This window comes from Ischnura elegans, chromosome 12 (genome assembly GCF_921293095.1).
Source record: "Ischnura elegans chromosome 12, ioIscEleg1.1, whole genome shotgun sequence".
NCBI lineage: Eukaryota > Metazoa > Arthropoda > Insecta > Odonata > Coenagrionidae > Ischnura > Ischnura elegans.
The window spans coordinates 79,221,475-79,244,943 of record NC_060257.1 but is presented as its reverse complement, the minus strand read 5'-3'; the positions used below and the strand labels follow the sequence as shown (position 1 = coordinate 79,244,943).

The following is a 23,469-nucleotide window of genomic DNA, read 5'->3' as shown; positions in this document are numbered from 1 at the left end:
GAATATCCGTTCATATATTTGATCTAAATGACTTTAGTCAATTACAAATGATACAAGTTATTATTTAGCGAATTGCAAAAGTAACGAAACGGAGACTTACCGCGGCATTTCTAAATAGTCAGCGATATCTAAGTAAAAACTACTTATCCCAAATATCAGCTACGCTCCAACGAAAAGGAGGAAAGGAAATACTGAATTGAAAGAGATTGATTTATACGCAAAGTTAAATTCTTTCATTAATATAAACTTAATTGGCCAATTGTCTCTGAAACCAATATTGTTAAGTTAGTTTCGCTATTCAAAACAACCACAAGCACTCTCAGCCTTACTGCGCATGAGCAGAAAGAAAACAATCGCGTAACGTATTCCCAATTCCAAGTAAATATGACAACGTCGTAACTTTCGATTGCTTGTTGACGATCGTCCATACACAATCGCACATACGGCTTACGTTCGAATACCGGGAACTCAATCGAGAGTGAACGGATCTCTAACGATCGTTCGAACGTAAAGTTACACAATCGGCCCCAAGATCGAAAAGACTCAAAGGAGTCATGATTGAAAAGACTCAAAAGGAATCATGATCGAAAAGACTCAAAAGGAATCAAGATCGAAAAGACTCAATCAATGGATGTAATAAATCACTTTGAATAATCGAATAAATACTGCCTCATCTGCGAAGAGCATTGGTAACGCTGATTGCTATCCATATTATCATTTCATATACTATTTTAATTGTGAATTCCTAGATGAGTAAATTAGATTGAAAAAATGAAGGAAGCAGTGTCATGAAAATATTTGGGAAGGCGAAACTGCCACAGTTTCTTTACACTAATAAAATAATTTCTAACTATAGTTGATCAAAATATAACACAAAATACACCACACAATGCATGAATCTGATCTGCAGGATAATTTTATGAACGGCACAATAAAATATAACCAGCTTTAACTTCTTAACGTTCTCCTACAGGAGTCATCTTAATATTTTCCTTTTACGTGTATTGGTGTTATTAATACTGATAACTGCTGGAAAACATTTAAGAAAAAGATTACACAAGTATTCAGTTCTTCATAACATAGTATTTAATTTTATCACAACTATTTCTGCCCTGACGAAAAGAGATTAAGCATCAGTCCATGAACATACGTATGTTCATGCATCGGTCGTTCCAAATTTTGAATCAAACCGGAAACCGAGATGATTGATATGAAACCGGAAGTCGGAGTGATTGATGATCGACTTGTTTAAGCCGTGTCCCAATTGGCCATTTGGCTATGCCAATTCCAGGATTTAGCCATGACGCCATCTTGGAAGGATGTCCCAACTCGTTAGCCAGCATAAGGGAGGGAATTTAGGCAGCTAACGCGGCCGCCAGATTTAGGCATCGAGGAGTGCATCCTTCGCCTCACTTTTCCCATGATTCAAAGCGTGCAAAGCGTCTTCAGGAGAAAGGGCATCATGGCTGTCAACAAGGGATAGTACTTGTTTGCAAGTAGTGTTGATATTTTGAGATTTGTTCGAATAATTATTAATTTTTATTTTGTTTATAATAATGAAATTGCGTTAATGGAAGTGTAAGAATTACGGAAAAATTAGTTATAGAGAAGGCGGCGTTAATTTTAACACTAATTAATGTTTATATGGTTCTTGTGTATGTATATGTTATTTTATAACTTTTTATACCGATCACATGTTATCTTTTGCTACCGTTTACTTTTCTAACGTGTTAAATAATGCTTATTGATGTTTATATGCTTCTAATATATTCTTAATTATGTAACACTATGTCTAAATTCTTATTTAACACTTTTTGTACATTAGGTTAACACCCGTAAGAATAAACAATTATTATTATATGTTATTGGACAAAGTCCCGAAATTGGAATCGGAATAAGTAACAAAAATTAAAATGTATGGTGATTAAAAGATGATACCGAAACCTGATTTATGTATGTAAACCATACTTTAAATAAATTTTGAAAATAAATCCCAAATCAGACGGTAACCGTTTGAATAGACTAAATAGACCTGTTCTAATAATACAAAACTAAAAATTAAATTGCTAAAATATAAGGAATTCAAAAAAGTACTTCGTTGAGAGACGATTTAAATATTACCAATTAAAAGGGATATACGTTAACATTTCGCCACAAACTTAGCTAAAACCTCTTTAACAAAACCATACGGAACTAAAAATACGAATTTGAAAGTATACCCCTACTTTACTATTACAAAAAGGTTGTCAAAGATACTAAATTTATGATTAAATACTCTTCTCCGACATCTAATACTCAAAATCACATTTTAACAATTTAGGGTGGGTTTTGTTCATCATTTGTTCAAATCATTCCGATTATCTCTTGTTTTGCATTGGCCTAGTGCCCAGTAGATGGCAGCACCTCCGTAAGGATGTCCCAATTCATGCTCCCTTGTGGTTGGCTGCCCAGAATCTGGCTGGCTAAATGTACATGATGCCTAATGGCTAACGAGTTGGGACACGGCTTTAACGAAATGAATCATGAGTCATTTGATTCACCTAGTGATTCAATCTTTTTGATCGAATCGTTCATGATCGACCCATCACTAGCCGAAACTGAATGGACGAGGAGCCCGAGCAATAACATCTGCTCGGAAGTTATGTGGCGATGTAATCCGAGTTATTTCCCAAGCATTGGATTTTAATGGAATAAAATTCCTAGATAAGAAGAGCTAGTTATTCAGGAGTACTGTTTTGATTTATTTAAGCAACATAGGGGATGAAAATATGGGTAAAAGTGAGTTGTTTACATCTTTATCGGGTGATGTCCTTGGTTTTCTCTCATCAGTCGAGCATTATTGGTTTTTCATTTCCTTTTAGCGGCAAAAATGCATGAAAGCGATTCTCAACCACTGCCTGATAAATCCGGGTGGTCCAGTTTAGCTACAATCACTACCTTTGATCGAGGTGCTGTACCTTGCAACCTTGTTTTGATGTACCGTCTTGAAATACATCATTTACTGCATGACAAAAGCGTATTTTAGAATGGCAAGTTTTGAAGACAAGGAAATAACCCTCTTGGTTGCTTGTTTTTAAGGAAAAACTCTCAATCCGAAGTGGAGGAAAGAAGGTCATGTCTTGCCTAAACGAGTTTCAGCTTTTACTCCCTCGAGTGTCTTAGTGGAGTCTCTAGTGGAACAACTTTGCAAGCTATTTGAGAAAGACCCTTTGTCTCAGAAGAAACTTTATGGATGTGAGCATGCATTTTCTTCTTCATTATGAATTGCAATTTCTGTGAAGTGCCTCGTGAACTCGTATGAATTTCCTGCGTTTCTTTTTTCTAGTGATATGTAAGAAGCTGTACGAAATGAAGTTGATAGATAAGACCTACAAAATAGAGGAATACCAATTCATGAGGAGTTACTATCAGCAGGCTCTATTCCATCTACTGACCGTCTCTAATTCTCCAGCGATTGACTGCAAATTAGAGTCTTTCCTAAACCAGTCTCCGAGGTAGGTACCATATATTATTACTCGAGTGTGCTGTTGGACTTCGTTTATATTGTGTTTGCAATGAGAACTATGAGCGTCACACTTTACTTTCAGTCCTCTAAGAATAGCGAGTAATGTAATTAATCCATGTTGAGTATTCACTGGTTATTGTTGTCTATAGAATGGACTGTAAAGATTCTGTTTTTGCATGTTTACAGCCACCTATCTCTGCCTCCTGCTGTCGGTTCTGGAATCTTCGATCGCTCACGGTACCTGGATGAGTTTGAAGAGATTGAGTTTATCGCTCGTGGAGGATTCGGACGTGTATTCCGAGTGAGGAACAAAATTGACGGCTGCGAGTACGCTATCAAGAAGATATGCCTGAGGTAAGTGTATAATACCCTCGATATAATAATTGTCTCCTCAGGACAAGCTCTTTTTTAGCCCTCACTGTGTTTCAATATGTCACTTATTTAGTTTATTTCCTGTCGATGACCTTAAAGAATGTTGCATTTAGTTAATCATATCTGTAAAGGCGAACTTCCTGGGACCATCAAGAAGAAAATAATGACTGAGTAATTTTGTTTCGCACAGCATAACTATGCACGAAAGACATTGAAGAGGAAACTTTGGATACTGAGAAGAAAGGATATGTGAGGTACCTCCTATTTCAATCTCGGGAAAAATATTTGAGAATGATGAAAATTAAATTATTTTTTTGTTTTCTGACGTTAATCTGTCTTGTTGGCTTAAGTAGCTAGGAGAGGCTCAGTGACTGATTTCACTTCTTTGAGGATTTTTGCTTTTCCTGGCAAACGATTCTATTCTATACCCCTATGAAAAAATTGTATAAAACTGTTTCAATGTTTTATACATTGCCATGGTAATGTATAAGAATGTATAAAAATTTGAAACAGTTTTATACAATTTTTTCATAGGGGTACTCAGAATATTAGTTGTGTTTATGAAGGCTAAACATCCACTGGTGTCCAAATCTCGAGATTTGACGTTAAATGTTACCAATTTTTCTTCCTGTAACTAAAATCCAGGATTGCAATTCAATATAGCTTACTCTGAATTGGAAATAATACAACTTCAAAGTCATTATTGTTTACATTGAGCCTACCAGGGTTCCCTGGCCTTGGAAATCTACTGAACATAGCTATAATGACTATGTTACGGGACACCGGCTTTCATCTTAGCAATACATGGATAACTGTAATCAGCTGTATAAAAAACATAAGGGTTGAACCTGAAGAATTTCAAAATATCTTCAGCCAATCGGACGACACCTGAGCCGGATTGTTGTCCTCCACAGCCTTGAGGATTGGAGACAAGTCGTCTCCCTAAATATCGGCTAATATAAAAGCATTAACCTGGCTGAGAACCCGAGAACTAGTCGTCAAAAGTTCATGATTTTCACAAAACGGCTAATTTTACAGTGCACGGAGTCATATATTGCACTCGCGTGTCTACATTCTTGAATTTTTATACAACAAAAAATAAATTAGAATTGAGAATAAAATTTCCTTTGAAATGATATATTGTTCATTATTATGGCATGCACTTGTCCAGATATAAATTTGCAAAGTACAGCGGCACATCATTTTGACGCCGACAGTAGTGACACACTTTTACTCCTCTCCCATACTGCCTAACGATGATTAACTCAGCTATACTCAGCTTTACCCTTTGCTAACACATCTGACTGCATTTCATTGAGTTCAATGCTCACCCCTCCTGATCTCACAATACGCATTGCACAATCTTATTAAATCACATGGCTCTTTTTAAGTTAAACCTCTTCTTCAGTGTTAGTCCTATGAATTGCTCTCCTATATTAGGGCGTGCAGCACTTGGGGTTTTTCATACAGTCCCAAGGCTTATATATAAATATGCATATATGTTTTCTTTGTATGTTATGAAGCCTATATGACTACATTGCAAAATTCGTTTTTAGGTCATGAGCTACAATAGGTAAAATTTTCTTATTGGTAAAGAATTGGCTTATCTAAAGGTCCCTTAAAGTTCACATGGATCATCCCACCTCTCAAGGAGTTTGAAGTTGGAGAAGAGATCTGGTGCCAGGAAATTAATGGAACTTTATTTCTGTTACTATCAAAGGTACCACGGTGATGAACAGTTCCTGCGATCCTTGCGTGAAGTGCGCACCCTTGCCAAGTTGGACCATTGCAACATAGTTGCGTACAAGGCGGCATGGTTTGAGCCTTTCACTGGCATGGTGAGTGGAGAAAACTGGTCCAGTTCTTCAAGCTCTAAGATCAGTCCTGATGCCGACCCAAGTTATGAAGCTCCTGAATCGTCATCATCACCGTGAGTTGCTTTGTTTATTATGTCAAACGTTCGTAAACCCTTTCACAAAGTCTTTTTATTGCCGATTGTGTTGGAGTTTGAAAAATGAAGAGCCTTATATTTTCCTGTTTTTCAATCCGTGGCCTGCTTTTCAAGTTATTTGGTGCAAAGAATCAACGGCCTTCACTCTTTCACATACAAGCTGAAAACTTCACGAAGAAAGTCACTGCTCCTCAGCATTTTACTTGGGGCGGTGATCTTGGACACTAATGAGAGATTCCTAACCTCAATTTAAGGTTAATTCCCGAATGAGCAAATGAGACCAAAGCTCTAATGACTACTACTCTTGTTTTAACGTATACTCATAATGTATAATTCAATATTAATCTTTGAGCTGACCTCATTGCTAGGATTGATATCACTATCTCCCATAAGGCTAATGTAACAAAAGGGCAAAAAATGACTTTAAAAATCAAATTAAAGTAGGACTGGGAGGTAATGAGCATAGTTGTAATAAAATTTCACTGATACAAACTATTTTCTGCATTCTTAAGGAAGCATGGAAAATTTTAGGAAAGATACGTAATTTATTGTTGTAAAACTCTTTTCATTGGCATTTTTCAGAACTCACAAGATATGTTTCCAAATTTAAAAGAAATGAAGATGGTTGGGTTTAGTCTAAAAGAATAAACTTTGTTAGGTTCACAGATATATTTAAGAAAGCATGACCTGGGTTCCTTAACACAGTTACATCATCATTTATCTGACGATTTGACTATGTTATGATTTTGTAAGTATGAAATTATGGTAAATAAGTTTTGAAACCCGGGTCATGCTTTTTCAAATACATGTATTAGTGAACCTAACAAAGGTTATTCTTTGATTTTCCATAGTGGAAAGGTTTCGCCTGTTAACCCTTTCAATGCGGCAACGTGAGATGATAATTTTGCCGGTAGCGGAAAGTTTTTTTTTGTACAATACGATTATTTCTGCATTTTTTAGGCTTAATATGTTGCTTTTATTCTTATTGTACACTTTTTTGCTGAAAAATAAATATTTTTTATTTTGACATTTATGGATGTCACCCGCGTCGTAGGATGACTTCTGTGGTATGCAACCCGCATTGCCAAACCCGCTTTTCTATCTCTTGATGGAATTTTTTGTGTAAAATCTAGTCGTTCGACACATTCATCTGCAGTATTTATTCGGAATCAAAAGATATTAAGTCCATTTATTTTAAGAGCTTTAAAGCCAAGTAATTTTGTTGGTTTTTATCCACAAATCAATTAGAGTGCTTTTATAAGGATTTCTCTACGTACTACATACGTTTATGAATATTTTTTTCGTATTTAATACGCAATAATACAAAAGGAATTGAAAACGTAGTATTAGTCATCGTAACGGAAACATTTGCTCCCTTACTGTAATCTTTTGGCGCTTTGGGTATAAACAATGGTTTGGTTCAAAAATTTTGAAATCTAAGAAATTCTGTGGTAAAAAGTATTTTATTTTTACAAAAATATCATTAGCAAAAATTTGGCATTTGAAATTTTGAAATCAATTGAAAAAAATCATAATTATATGCACAGTGAAAATGAAAAACAATAAAAATCTCGAAATATATATTTCTAATTAGTAATCATTAAAAACTTTTATACCCTATCATGAAATTCTTGGAAGCAAGGGTGCAAGCAAAGTCCAGGCTCACCTTCACAGTCAGGACAGATGTAAATTACTGCTTTTCGCACTCCCTTTGCATAGCACACACTACATCTTTTTTGAGGTTTTTTACCCTTCGTCCCGTCACCAGCTATCGCCGGAAAGTGGGAGAGACCCTTTTTTGGTTGAGGGGATGGGGGCAAGGCACTTATTTTTGAGGACAATAGGGACTCCATTACCTCCATTCTATACTCATACAAGCTCTTTTTGTTGCCACTGAATTTATTGTAGAGTATGTAGCTATTTACCAACATTATTTGGAATAAATGAATGGCAAGTTTTTTGTACCACTTGAGGGACTTGTGCTGGCAGGTGTAGTACGACAGCAACTGGTCGCAGTGATCGACACCACCCATAAACTTATTATACTCCACCACTGCTTCGGGTTTACCTCTCCCCGACCTTTCAGTGGGTACGAGGTTACACCCGAACTCAGAGGATATCAGAGACACATCCCTCTTATCCCTCCAGCGGAAGACGCAAATCCCCTCCTCACTCCAACGAGCAACAATCTGGTTTTTTGCCAGTTTGTGCCCAAAAACCTCTCTCGGGTTCTCTTTTCTTGCCGCACGGAGGGTCCCTGTGCAGTAAGTTTTGCATTTAATTAGATCCCTAGCTAGTGGAACGTTATTATAATAATTATTTAAAAATACACTATGCCCCTTATTTTTAAAGTCTTCCAAAAGTTTGTGCACCACTTTGTCCCCATGTCCACGTCCACCCACATCGCTATCCCCAGAGCCCGCATAAATGATCATACGATGCACTAACCCCGCTGGCTCACAGAGCATGTACATTTTTATGCCATGTTTGTGCCTTTTCCCCTGCATATACTGCCGGAAATTCAATCGCCCTCGCCAAAGCAGCATTGATTCGTCTACGCATAGTTCTCTTCCAGGGGAAATACAGGAAGCCATTGTTCTGTGAAAGCAATTCATTAGTGGCCTAACTTTATATAGCCGATCAGATGGAACAGGTTCATTTTCATCTGCGTTTTTTGCAAAATAAAGGGCTTGCAATATCCCAAGAAAGCGATCCCTTGCCATGGATTGGCGAAATAACCGAAAGCTGAAAAATATCGACTTTTTCCAATAGTCCGATATTCTATTTGTGCGGACCGTCCCCATGTGAAAGAGCAGGCCCAACCAAACCTCGAACTCCTCTCTGGTCAGTGGCCGCCAGTCTGTTATCCTTGCACGGGGCGATGGATTTCCCAGAAATATGCACTCTGCATTCCTTTCTGTTTCCCTTATGACTAGGTCAAAAAACTCGTCGGTAAACACGAGGGAAAAGTAGTCTTTGGCGGTCGAGCCACTTGGAAGTTTCTTTAGACCAGGGGATCCAACAAAGGAAAGGGTATTCCTATTCACTGGGGGATTAGCGGCCCAAACAGCCTCAGATGTAACGGTACCCCTAGCCGTTTCGGTACCCCTTGCCGCCTCGGTCGTACAAGATTCACCGCCACTTTCTGAGTCACTTTCTCCTGAGTCAGAACCATCAGAGTCGATAACAAATGAAGACCCGCTAGAAAAATTGTCATCTGAAGAGTCCATGGCGAGAGCACGAATTTCATCCTCCCTTAGCGTTTTCCTCGGTTGTTTTTTCTTCGAGGCTATCAAATAAAAAGAAAAACATTTTAATCATTTTTTTATCCTGCGAATAACTCACTCTATATTAATTTGCAAGTGTATATAAATGCAGCCACTTACCAGAAAGACCAGAGGGACCGGGTGTTTCATCGTCAACTGGGTTCATCGTAGGGTTATTTTCTCTTCGGCCCGTACCCTGCGAGACTCTTCTCTTCATCTTCAGTGAGGAGGTAAATACACTGAAGAAAAATTTAATAAAAGCCTCAGTTAGTTCCCAATACAAGTAAGATGGAACGGGAAGAAATGAAAGCAAAAAACTAATAATATTAGGCAGTGTATAACTAAGTGTTATGGATATTTGAATTTTTAATTTCAGAAGAAAATGACCTTTCGAGGTCAATCATTTTATAACCAATAAGAAAACTAAATTTGATACCCCATAAAATCATTGCAACACAAAAATAAAATGTATGAATATTTTTTTCTAACGATGGAAAAACGTGCTAATAAAAGATACTTTCGCTTACCTCTTGAGATACAAAGGTGAATCCGTTGAGAAAAAAGTTGTCTTCGGAAGTTCAGGTGACAGCAATATAAGCACTATAAAAATATCCGTAAATTTCACAGAAAAATTTTGGCGAGCACAAACACTATATAATAATATTTTTAAATATGATCCGATATTCGGGGGTCCAAATAGCACAAAAACAACTGTCTAACAACGACCCAAGGTGATTATCACTTGGAAAATCTTGAAAAAAACACCGATTTTCCAAAACTCGCAAAAAAATCAGTTTTCGATGGAAACGGAAACGGAGCGCACTACACGACGGCTAGAAACCAACTGACGAGCGGAGAAAAAGAAGCAAGTCAGAAGAGAGGCGCGTAGTCCCGTTACGCCCATTCATCTGAGACCCAAGGCCGTGACAGCCCTCGGCTGTCATTCGCGCCAGTGGCTGGGAGCGGATGACAGCCCTGGGCTGTCATCCGCACTGAATGGGTTAAGCCTGAAATCAGTCATATGTACTTTTAAAGTACAGGCAGTCCCCGACTTTCGTACACAATGCGTTCCCGAGAACTTGTACGAAAGTCGAACCATTGACTTCAATACTAATTAGGGGTTAAGTTCCATAAGAGCGGAATATATACGCACTAAAACCTTTTTTTCCACGGATTTCATTTCAATTCACTAATGTTTAATAATATGTTAATAATATTCCTCAAATCATCTGATTTATTTCGAAAATACGCGGAAACTGTAAATAAAAGTTAAAAAAAAAAACAAGAACTCCGTTGGCTATCGAGTGAAACTTCCTCTTGCCGTTTAAACTGACATTCCACTTGTTACGTCCATTATAAATGAAAAGACATATCAAGAAGCATAACCAAATGTAATTTTTGAACCCGCACTCGGGATGCCTTTTAATTTTCACACCAACATTCGACATTCGGCAGGTGACATTCGTGATTGCGTATATCTCGCATGCCATTCAAAAAAGACAAAAGACAAACGGAATTCCGGTGATATTTCGTGCAATACGCAATATCGTTGCTGAAGGTGTACTTGAATTAAACAGCCCTCAAATGAAAAAACACAATTCGAAAGAAGATCTTACTAGTTTTATTGAAAGCTATTTGATGATGTCTAGTCAACTTTTTTGAAAAATCTCTCCAATGAAGGCTTTCTTCTTCTCTTGATGAAGGAGCCTAAAGCAGGCAGTCGTTCTCCCAAATAAATCACCTAGATTTGAGTCAACTAAAAACAATTCCCTTCATTGTAAACGTTCGTATTGTTCGCATATACTGCCATTTCAAACAATTGAATGTTGGGATGCGCAATAAACATCGCGGGAATTTTTAAAAAATACAGACCAACGTCCGAAAGTCCGAATTTTGCGTACGGAAGTCGAGTAAAAGGTGTCAATTTTGAACGTACGAAAGTGCGAATTGTACGAAAGTCGAGTGTACGAAAGTCGAGGACCGCCTGTACAGTGGAACTTGGTTAGTGCGTTCCTCTTAAGCGCGTTTTCCTCCTAAACACGGCGATTTCTCTCGGTCCCACTACCATCAGAACAAAATACAGGTAAAACTGTTTGGTAATTACGTTTTAAATACAGCAGACTCCCAATTATCCGGCTGCGGTATACCCATGTTGCGGATTATCCGTGCATGATTTTCACTCTCGTTCAATATTGTCCGCGATCTTTATCAAAAAATAAAATCGATTGCAAAATCATCGGAATTGCTGCATTAATGCAAGATACACATTAGTATTTCCATTAGAATCCCCTTCGTAAATCGGAAGCGATCACGCGCTCGCTGCATTCACGGGAGCACCGTGTTCCTGTTTTCCAAGGCTTGCAGTGCGCGACCGCGCTCTGTGATCACGAATATGCATCCTGCAGCAGTTGCCACCCGGGCAACTTGTGCGAGACGCGACTACATGATGTGTTTCGAAACCAGGTCTTATATGGAACAGTAATAACACGAGTGCAACCATGTTATCGCCGCTAATAAGATCGCGAACTGGTGAAGAAAGCTCTCAGTGAGTCCGGGAAGCACTCTAAAATAACAGAATAACTGTATAAATAATAACATCTTGTTTGCTTTACGTAAATTATGAACATTGCAAGATATTTAAGGGACAGTTTGGGTTATCCGTGTTAACATATTATTCGTGCCGTCTCTCCCCATCATTAGCCCTGATATTCGGGAGTCTGCTCAGTGGCGCTTTGCTGGGTAGTACGCTCAATTACTTGCCATGACGCAACCTACTAGTCATTTCCTCGTATCTTCTGAGGGTGTTTGAATTTTCGAATGAATAAGTTATTTTATTATTATCAGTTAACTACCTTCTTACTTTCATCCCACACTTTTATTTCTACAACCATGATGCATCTAAAGGCATTTCTCAATGATCTCCACGCGAAGCTTAATGCAAAAGTCCTTGATCTCGGCGCAAGACTTTGAAAGTAGACTACATTGGACAAATTTTTTAAGTGAATTTAAACTGTAAAATATAAAAATGTGCTTGTAATAATCTTTTAAGTGAATTATTAATCGTCATATCAATATCGATATAACAATCGATAGTGATTCGTTCCAAGGAGGAATAGTGATTTGGAGCAAGGAGGAATTCGTTCCGGTAAGGCAGTTGCCGTGATTCATGGTAAATAAAGTTTTGCCAATATTTTTGATGTTTTAAAACAACCAAATGTTATACTCAGTGTTATCATCATATTCTCCGAGAGAGCTGTGAGAAAGAAGAAATTACTTAGCATGACCCATCCCCTTAAAAAATATTCATGACAAATCATGGGAGAATGGTGCCGTTTTTATCAATAGTCTCATGGAAATCCATGAAACATTGATTTTCATTCACATGGTACTGTTTTTGCAATGCCGTGGTCACTTTCTTGACTTTCAATGTGGAAAGAGTTCAGGAAGGCAACCCTACGAGAACTATAGGAAGTAATTGTAACTAAGACGACTTTTCCACAGAGTGCAATTACCCCAATTACTTTATCTACTTGCCTGGTTGGCATGTCTTCAGGCCGTTTTACATGGAGCACGGAATTGCACAGGTTAGAGCTGCATTAATTTCTAAAATGGCGTGGAATTGCATGAATGCATGAACGAAATTAGAACGGGCTATTTTGCTGTCTGGCATCCACGCATTCTTGCATGTGTTCTAGCAATTCACCGCTTTACACGATGCAATTTTGATTGTGCCTTCACACGTAGTTCAGATTGTGCAATTCTGTGTACCGTGTAAAACAGCCTTTCCTGGATAGTGCGTTCATTTTTTGTGGTCCCTTCAGAAACATACTAAACAAGTTCTACTGTATTTGTTTTGTTTCGTGAAGTCACAAATCTGCCTCCTTAACTGTAATCCATCGCTTCAAAAGCAATTGAATCTCTTGCTTCATATGTATGGTATCCTATTTGCAGTAGGGACAGTAGAGATGCTGTAGAAGAGGATTCTGGACATATTGTTTTTGTAAATGGGCAAGATGGTGCCTGTGGGCCTTTGGGCTCCCACTCGAATTCACGCCCGTCGGGGGAAGGAGATGGCACCCAGCTTTCAAGTGACGATGCATCTCGTCCCACGAGGCATGGAAACATGTCACGGGAGTGTTCTGGGAGCAAAGTGGAAAGCGTTGATGACCTTGCAGAGAGCCACGGCAGCCTCTGCGACCACAGTTCCGGCTCTAGCAACAAAGGTTGCCGGGTAGGTGAAGCGTACATCTCTCGACAAAAACACTATGACTATTTATTTTTTGAGTGAGTGACTTAAAATTTGTTTTTCCACAGAAGTTTTTTATTAATACACGACCATGGTTTCAACCGTTAATGTAATCTTCTGGTAGTTTATGATGTACAATGTTGTGACGATGAATCTTGTCCCAAAAGGCACCAAAGCATGTCACGGGTGTGTTCTGGCAACCCATTGTCACAACATTGTGCAACATAAAAAATTCTGTGGAGAAACAAAATTCTATGCAAATTCCACAAATTATCACCAGAAACTACCAAAACAACAACTATGTAGTTACAATTCTAGCCTGGTTGTTTCAAGTTTCCCAAATTCAAATTCCATGACAAAAAAAATTTAATTTCTCCTGACTTTTTCAAATTTTCCTTTTGATCGTTGTGTAGTATTTTTGCTTGGATCAGACAATCACAGCCAATTTCAACTGAGATTCAAGTTCAACCCAAGTGCTCTTTGTTTTCTTCTCTCTCAGAATGTAAAACATTGTTTTTGACCTCTCTTTTGTTGTGCGTGCAGGGCAGGAGGGTACCAGGAACAGGTTGCACCCTCGGCTGGGCTGTTCTACACATCCAGATGCAGCTGTGCAAGGAAAGCTTGCGTACTTGGCTAGACTCACGCAATGAGTGTGTGCTGCAAGTTAAAGGAGGGGCCCTGCTGCCAACGGACGGAGTCGTTGTGGCGCTGCGCATCTTCCAGGGTGTCCTCAATGGCGTTGAGTACATGCACGGCATGGATGTTGTTCACCATGATCTCAAGGTGTGTGTCACACGAATACAACTTTCTTACAAGTGTTTCTTCAATATGCTGGCTGCCATAGTGTTTAACACATTCAAAGTGGGCCTGATTTTCATGAACGTTTTCAGAATCGGCCGATAAAATAAGAAAGGAAAAGAGAGAGTGGTTTTCACGCCATAAATTCCGTTCAAATACCGCTATTTACAAATGGCCCGCACAGGTCGAAAGAGGGAATCTTGCTGAAGGCCTTGCACGCGTTTAGAAAACTTGGAAGTGGATATTAGTCACGTACGGAGGCGGAGAAAGGCCCCGGTCCAACTGGCAAAGCACATCAATTGATGTGCTCCATATCTCGGCTTGGACTGAACCACGTTAATTGATGTGCTCCGTGCTGAATGTGTTGACCTTCTGTCAGGCGCAATATTTGAATTGCTGAGGACAGGCGCAATGAGCCTGATAGGCACAGATGTTAAAAAATATTTTTAACTCTTAGAATGGCTCAGGGTTACACCTTTAAAGTTTAAAGCACCATTATTAGAGTAAACGAGCACTTAAATGATACCTTATTTGCTATGTACATACCCTTTTACACCCCGTCGTTAGGCCCTGGACCAATCCAGCAAGGTGCGATTTGACGTGCTCTTAAGGCAATTAAGTATTATGATTAGGGATGCGTGAAAATCGCAAATGCGATATAGATGCGATGTGCGCTAATAAATGCGACATAGATGCGAGACTGGACTTTTATGATATTTTTACGCAAATTTGCCTTTTCGACAGCAAAATTCGTACATTTTGTGCCGAGCGCAGTTTGAATGCTCCGCCGACACTCACCGCTTTAAAGTGTGTGAGCGACTGGCCAGCTGCTAGTTGGCTGGGACTCTACGAGGCCGCGAACTACAAGTGGGCGCGGGCAAGCTACACCTCCGCCACTATAAGTCTTATTCCTTAATTTATTATTGTTCTACAACATAATTATCTAAAATATTCTGTATTTTGTCATATAACTTTGTTTCACTACATTTTATCGTCATCTACCTGATTATGAAAATAAAAAAATAGACGCTACAAAATGCGATACACTGTTATTGAAAGTACGACAAAATAAAAATGAAAGTGGGATTTTCACGTATCTCTAATTATGATATTTAATGCATTTTAGCATGTGAATTCTATAAGATCAGTGTTTTTTTTTATTTTTCTATCTTATTCATCTAACAATGCTTTTATTTTGCTTTATTGTGTCATTATTTCAACTATTCTGAATGATCTGCCATTGATCGGGTGGCAGAAATGCAAGAAGCAAAAAAGGGTGCATAGAGCTTGTCAAAGCAAACAGCTATGTATTATAAGCACCAAGGGTCTATGCCGCCTCATGGAGAAATGAAAAAAACACTCGTGGTGTGCCTGTCAGATCCATTGTGCCTGACAGAAGTTTAAGTACATATTTCCTGTGATGCTATTGGTGTTTTTTCATCGGTTAGGTATTATCCGGTCATGTCCCATAGAAATATCATTGTAATTAATCAAAAATGAATTTTGCTCTCATCATCACTGGTCAACAATCCTAAGATTGGTTTTTTATAGCTCTCCACTCAATTCTCCTATCTGCTAATCTTTTCACACCTACATATTTGTTCTCTTTCATTTCCTTCTTTACCTGTTCCATATATTTCATTCGAGGTCTTCCTTTTCTGCTTGTGCCTTCCTCTTGTCCCTCGACAATTATCTTCATCAGGCCATCATGTCTCAAGATATTCTAGATATAAGGTTGTCCTATCTTCATGTTAGGTTTTCATGAGGCTTCTCTTCTGTACTACTCTACTTAGGACTTACTCATTACATACTTCCATTTGATTTTCAACATTTTTCTGTTGCACCACATTTCAAAGACCTCTGCCCTTCATTTCCCACTGCGGTCATTGTTCATGCCTCACTTCTGTAGAGAAGCATGCTCCAAAAGAATTTCACTCTATATTGAAGTAATCCAGCCATATCCACCACTTTAGCCACTGTCCATGCCAAAACCATCTATCCTGGTAGACATTAGAGTAAAAAATCTACCTGTCACTCAATGGCCAGTCACTATGCCTGTTATGACAAGTCTCATTGCCAGTTACTATGACCAGTGTGACAGTCAATGTGTTAATGGATGAAAAAACTTCTTTGGGTCACTCGACTCGTATTGCCATCCCATTTCCAAATCACACCTCCTAGACTGCCTAAATATTTCAGCACTTGTCCCCATGAACTCCGTGTAAAAATATATTTGATGCTTCTATATATAATGCAGTTTTCTTGATAGAGGCCAATTACCAATCAAAATGTGTGAAAATTGTGGAAAATTAAAATTTGTGGAAATAGCCATCAGTTTGATGTACAGTAGGGTGGTTTCCTATTATTTTTTTATTGCCTAAATCGAAAGATTATTACCCCTGGAGTACGCCTTTCACTCTTTTAGATTTGTAAATGATGATATCTATTTTTCGTGATTAAATGAAAAGTGAAAATTTTCAAGCGCGCAAAAACACGACAGCTAAGTATGAATGCTGGGAAAACCCCGTGTGACATATTCTGGTTCCTGCTGTCGCCATGTGAGGTGACCTTGGGGCGAGGGTATGTGCGCTGCTGCGATGCAGGCTGCTAGCAGGTAGCAGAGTACCCTGGTAGCAGCTAGCGCTTGGCATTCATCTGAACTGGGATTTCTAAAACCAAATAATTTTTATATTATGAATACACTAATGGTGGGTAACGAATCGCAAACAATGCCTTTTGTTTTCTTTGATGAAGGAAACCACCCTATTTGAAGTTTTTCCACTATATGAAACCTACTATGACAGTTACTTTGATATTACTAATTTGTTACTGCTATGGCTAATTTTTACCTTTGTTTTTTTCCCCCAGCCCAGCAACATATTTGTTGAGGGATTTGAGTACGCACCATCCTCAGTGCCTGACGAAGCCACCTCAGCAACGCGCAGGGGGAGGCGCCCGAGCAACCAGCAGGTGAGGGTGGGCGACTTTGGTCTTGCGTGCCACCTTGCGCACCCCCCTTCCGTCATAATCAACAACGGCCCCCTTCAGGTGCCCACCGAGGGTGAAGAAGGCGCAATGGCAGTCATTCCCTCGGACACCCCCACAGCCGGGAGCTGCTTGGTAGCTATAGCCACTCTAAGGGAGGACAAGAAGGCAAAGGAAATTGTTGGCACTAAACTGTATGCTGCTCCGGAGCAACTAGACGGCCATTGTAACTTGAAGGTATGTACCTACTTGTAAAAATAATGCAACCATTCCAGTATTTTAGTATATTGTAGTCTTTTTTGGCTTTTTCTGGTGGAAGTCTAACCTAATACTAAAACTCACTTACAGCTAATTTGATTATACTAATTTGTTCCACAAATTGTTTTATGTCAGCTGGTTTTATTAAATTTTGTATCATCATCAAATGACTTGGTCATATATTACAATGTTGAATCGTTTATGTTTACAAGCTATAATTGGTTGAAGAAAAAAAATGTACCTATCACTTTTCCATAAGTTTTACCTTAATACTATGCATTTCAACTGCAAGGTCATCATCAGGCATATACTTAGTGATTGGAATGAATAGTACCAAGGTAATACTCATGGAAAAAGTGCTATCTTGTCTTCTTCAACCAATATGAATTATTTCCACTGCATCTCACCTGCCTCAGTCAATTTCATGCCATTATTGCTTACCTTATAAAGGTTGACACAGGTAGTAGGATGAATCACTAAAACTAAGTTCGAGTGTTGACAATCATTCAGAAATTTTTGTTGTGGTTTTTAATTTTAAACTTACAAGAGAGTATCTGAATGTGTGAGATTTATTTTCATCATAACTCATCTCCCCTTCCAACTACTGAATTCTTTAAATGAATACCAATAGAAAGGGGGGAATAATTGTTGCAGTTCCTTTCGTATTTTGGGTAACAAATGCAGTTTCCAATTTTAAACTTACAAGGGAATTCCTGAATGGGTTAGGTTTATTTTTCATCGTAATCTATCTTTCCCTTCCTTTCAGTAAGCTCTTTTGAAGAATTGCAATTTTTGGTTTGAGTGAATGACCCCATCCATATTAATCAAGAGTTGTCCTTTTTCTTTTGCAGAGCGACATGTACAGCCTGGCTATAATCCTCTTTGAACTGCTCAATCCATTCTTCACGGGCATGGAGAGGGGCAAGGTCATCGCAGCTCTGAGGGCCAGTGGCACCGTCCCCGAGGAATTTGGCCGCAGCCATCCCGTCTTGGTGAGTCCTCGCTGTGAATTTGATTACGAGCAGTTACTTGCACATTTTATAGACATTGCCATTAGTCCCTGATACACTACAGTGCAACCTCGATATAACGACACCCCACGGTGTACTAATAAACACTCGCTATAGCGAATTGTCGCTTTACCGGAGGTGGAGCAAATAATAGCCAATATACCTGTTGCGAACAGATATACAGGAACAGGAGTGGTGCGGCGACAGATAAACATCTATCCGATAAACGTAAGCATAAATCCAGGTGAAAGGCGATGTTTTTTTGCATCACTAAATTTCCTTACTCAAATAACGACTAACTATTCAAACAATTTATAAGCGCCACACTGAATAAAAATCATGCAAAGCATTGTTTCGTCAATCATTATATTTATCGAACGACAGTTTACCACATAAATTTGAGACTGAGCACTCCATTAACTTTATTTCTAACAGATCGCTGGCAATTACAGAGGTTAAGGAGTCTTGATGAAAGTCTTTCGGCGGTGAAACCCTCGCTATGGCGAGAGCCAACACCATAGGGTCTCGTAAAAACGAATTTTTTAACACGCTTATTATAGGGTCAATTGACGGTGCATCGGCTATCCCTCGTAATAGCGGGGGTGTCGCTATAGCCCGTACTCGCTTTAACGAGGTTCCACTGTATATTTGTCTGCGTTAATTTGTGCCCATAGTAGCAGCAGTGAAGCTTTAGTATAATATGACAGGTATGCTATGCGAAATAAAATCAGCAAAATTAGTTTTATTTCTCTTCCATCTTTACTTCCCTATACAAAATCCAAATCACTGCAATCATCGAAATACTACTTTAATTTCTGCATTGGTTCTATGAATTTCTTCAGTTGTGACACGACCAACGGCACTGAAGTGAGGGATATAAAATAAAAACGTATTAATGCAGCCAAAGATTAAGAGATACCTTAGTTTAGAGATAAGTACTTATAATTTGCAGAAAAAAATGGAAGATTTCTTAACCTTAATAACTCCTGAAGGCAGTTGTGAAGTACTTATATTTTCATGTATGTCTCACAATAAAATATAAGTAAAAATAAACCATAAGCCTGCCCGAATTTTCATCCATTGATTTGCTGTAGCGTTTCCTCTAGCTGAGAGTTTCCACTTTCATAGATGGTGTTTCAACACCAAGTTAGTGGACAAAAATATGCAGAACTAAATTCTTTCGACCAGTTGGAGACCAGAGAAAAAATCTTCCTACAAGTATGTATGCTGGCAAAATAAGTATCAGCTGTCAAGGACACAATTTCATAATTCATGAGGTTACCCACTTTTCTTCTCATGGGAAACAATTTCTTTTTCAGAGTAAATTTTTGCATGAAGTGCCTTTAACACAGCCCTCAAACCTCACAAAATTCTGTCACTGCCACAATTTGAACTCAGACTTATGGAATATGAATCTAACACACACTAGGGTATATGCCATACCTAGATAATCTGTTAGTTTCAACCATTCAAACTCAAACGTCACAGTGTGCATTTGCCATAGAAACTGTCTGTGAAAGTCCAGATTTGGCTCTTTGGAATTAAGCTATAGATACTGAAAACTTGAGTTAATTGTAGTAACTTCGTAAAACCTAGTTTACACAATTGGCATTCCCTAAGCTTCCTGGCAAGATTTAGCTTTGCTGAACAAGATGATTAAGTGTGTTAAATGAAGTTAGGAAAATCAGATGTTGCAGTAGACCCTGGTCAATACGAATAACATTATTATGAAGTTCTTGTTTTTATAAAGGAAATTGTTGGTACCGACGAAAACACTAATCCAATCTAGTGTAAAAGAAACGTTATTGCAAAATCATGAACCTCAGTTACAGTTCTGGCGGTGATAAAATGAACTTTATTACAAAGTTCTACCGATAAACAATGGCGTTTAGGTGTATACACACTACGCTACATCATAACCATTGCGCTAGGTTTAAGTTCTCCTTGTGCACTGTGCCCAAGAGCATCAATTATGTTTCTTTCTTCAGTAGGACACACTCAGTATGCGCGCAACATAATATAATAAGCTTCATTCCTGTGAAATCATAGTGGCCCACTCATTACTGCTCTTAAATTACGAGCAGTATCTCCTCTTCTTATGATGATTTGATTCAAAAAACTTTCAGAGATACAAACATTCGAACAAGTGAATTGTACTCGAAATTTCAAATTTGGCACCTTTGGAGTTGCCCAATGCGACGCGGTGTGGTGTAAAGGAACTGGCACTTTGGGCACAGTTTTAACAAAGTGTCGATTAAATCCATTGTGAAGGCAGTAACTGTACAGCGTTTCCGCCATTCTTCCATCCTGCGGACAGCGCATATTTTCAGATCCATCAGCATTGCACGCACAGCTAGCTCAGTTCGTCACCGTCGTGAGTTTACGCAAAAATGTAATGCAGAGTTGCACGACAACCACACTTTTTGATGCATTGCATAGGTTTATTAACTTACTAATAAGGTCTCAGAATGCATCTTGTTTGTATGTCGAGGACTTACTGCATATGTTCATAATTTAATCGAGCACATCATGCACATGACTCTGAAGCTATTCCGCAGCGCGAGTATCAGCACAGGAGATTGAAGAGACAAGAAATTTTGGCACCATATTTTTTTATCTATGATTCCTGAAAGAAACGCTCTTACAAAGTTCTTTACTGCGGACCTCCAGTTTTTCGGTCCCGTAAACTTCGTAATAACGAAAGTTCACTAATATGGCTTATTAGTTCTTCTCATATTTTTAATTTTCCTGTTAAAACAACATAATTTGTAATTCATTAAAACTTTTGTGGGTACTTGTCATGTTAAATAAAAACTTTTGGGCTATGTCGCCGCGTCAATTTTTGAGTGGCCCCAACGTTTCCGACAGTTGCTGGTCGCTTTCTCAAGGGATTCTGATGAGGTGGGAATTTATATCCATATACATACATAGGTATCCGTGTCAGGGATCGGAGGTAGGGGAGCGGGAGGTTGTAGGAGTAGGTTGTTGATAGTTTTTATGGGTTATGGATTTCCAAGCGCGACTTATTTTAAGGCCGGTGTCCCTGTTAAAATTATTCTTCTCCTCTTCAGTTATTTCTATGGCCTCTCTGACTAGACTCTGTTTGAAACCTTTCACTTTGGGAACAATTTTTACTTCCTTGAGTCGGAGGGGTCTACCAAAGCCTAAAAGCAAAAATCGCCAAAGTCTCTGTGGAAAATCAGGACTGGATTGAAACTAAAGTAATTCAACAAATTTTCTTTAAACCTACGTATAATGATATTAGTGTAAGACACGTAACTAAAATAATTTTTTTCAAACAAATAATTTTAAAAACTAATAAAGTGCTGCTATAGTTGCCTTAAAATGTTGGTTTCATTCATCTTTTACATCCTTAAATGTTACAACTTGAACAACCATGGCTTGCCTTCCCCCCCCCCCTAATTTCATCCTGGGTATGCCCTTGTATCTACATTAGATCTGTTTGGACTATAAGATGCAGTGAAAGTAATAAAAAAATCTCCAGTGTTTCCTATAAAAGATTGTTGCCTTGGCTCTTGCTTGTTGTGAGGAAGACTGAGGAAAGACACATTACCAGTCAGCTGATCATGGCTTAAATCCACAATCACCTGACAATACATGAAAGTTGAGTGCAGCTGTTTTCTGTTCTAAAATATTTTGTCTGAAAAACATTTGCTGTAGGCATAAAATTGGAGTTAATTGTAGATTAAGAGCTATAACTTAATATTTAATCCTCAGTAATGGTGTTTATTAGTCAAGTTGAGAATAATTGCCATTGCATTTGTGGCTGTTGAGCAACCAGTAAATGTTTATTAGTTGACCTGATTTATTAGTAATATCTTGTCTTATCCCTTAAGCTCATTTTAAGATGATTAAATCTAGAATCTGAGAAAAATTAAATGATAAGTTACACCCTAATTCACACCATTCATTACCAAGAGGAGGAAGAGTTCAGAAAAATAACTAGAAAAGTTTTGAGTGTTCTCCTGAAGTCTTTATGCATATTTAAAATTGTAGGAGGAAACCTCTTTTGAATGGACATTATTTCAATCGGCTAAAACCTTTTTTTATTCCAAATACATATTACCTGGAAAACCCAAATCTATAAATAATAAGTTTTGATCATTTTCCTTATGTATCTTTATCTTCATTAAATTTTCCAGGCTTCCTTGATCAAAGAAATGCTGTCGGTAGATCCATCACTAAGGCCACCAATCAGGAAAATTATTGACGTGGTCCAGTCTGTGTTACGAAGCTACGACTTTGGAGTGTGGAGGAAACGAAGCGAGAGCGTTTGTTTGGATGAAGGCGTGTGCGTTAGGGAGAGTGGTGGTGTGTTGGAGAGCTGGACGCAAGAGTGTGAGGTGAGGGAGTCTTGCACGTGGCAGATGTGGGAGGAAGTGCACTGTGGGGAAGCAGAAGCCACATGCTGCGGCAGTGATGCATGCACAGCCCTCAAGGAGATTCAGGACGAGACCATATGTCGGCTGAGGGAAGAGAACAAGCGCAAGGATGGAATCATCGAGGAGCTGCGTGAGAAAATCCGCAAACTGGAGTGCCTTCCTTCCAACCCACTGTCTTGACCAAAAATGCAGTGATAGTATCATAGTTCAATTCCTATTTCTCCGTCATTTTTGTGTTGTACCAAAATGTATGACCTTGTGTGTGTGTGAGAGAGTGAGCTATTTATTTTATGAAATCAATTGTGATACCTGGATCAGTATTCCATGTAAATTATGTAAATAAATGTTTTTTTTTTCTTAAGTAGTTATTTCATTTAGTATGTTATTTCTAAATTACACACAACACTGATTTTATTTATTTTTACGATTAGTTTAAAAGAGTCAAAGTAGATTTATTCCGTTGAATTTATTTAGTAAACATGTTTTGTTTTACTGTACAATGTCCTTGAGTGCTCAAGCAAATATTGTTGCATAATTCAATGAAATTCTTTCCACTAAATTCGACAAATTTAGTGGAAAATATAAGCAGCATATTTCAGCAGTTAAGATCTTCCATCATACCATGAGGAAAACTTCAAATTTCCTCATGACAAAAATATTGAATTCAAAACTTAG

The 23,469-nt window shown here is 38.4% G+C and overlaps 1 protein-coding gene across 3 annotated transcripts; it reads left to right on the top strand.

Annotated features, from left to right (window-relative positions):
- Window positions 1-2,587: 2,587 nt before the first annotated feature.
- On the top strand, window positions 2,588-23,155 carry LOC124169183 (eukaryotic translation initiation factor 2-alpha kinase 3-like). 3 transcript variants are annotated; one of them, XM_046547697.1, is made up of 11 exons: window positions 2,588-2,772; window positions 2,862-2,948; window positions 3,079-3,234; window positions 3,326-3,494; window positions 3,692-3,859; window positions 5,598-5,807; window positions 13,046-13,325; window positions 13,884-14,123; window positions 17,007-17,360; window positions 18,233-18,373; window positions 22,555-23,155. In XM_046547697.1, the coding sequence occupies exons 1-11, from the start codon at window positions 2,769-2,771 to the stop codon at window positions 22,972-22,974; spliced, it is 2,229 nt and encodes a 742-aa protein (XP_046403653.1). In that variant the 5' UTR covers window positions 2,588-2,768; the 3' UTR covers window positions 22,975-23,155. The 3 variants fall into 3 exon arrangements, with proteins under 3 accessions (XP_046403653.1, XP_046403652.1, XP_046403654.1); XM_046547696.1 differs by having other exon boundaries at window positions 2,588-2,778; XM_046547698.1 differs by lacking the exon at window positions 2,862-2,948 and having other exon boundaries at window positions 2,588-2,778.
- The last annotated feature ends 314 nt before the right edge of the window (window positions 23,156-23,469 follow it).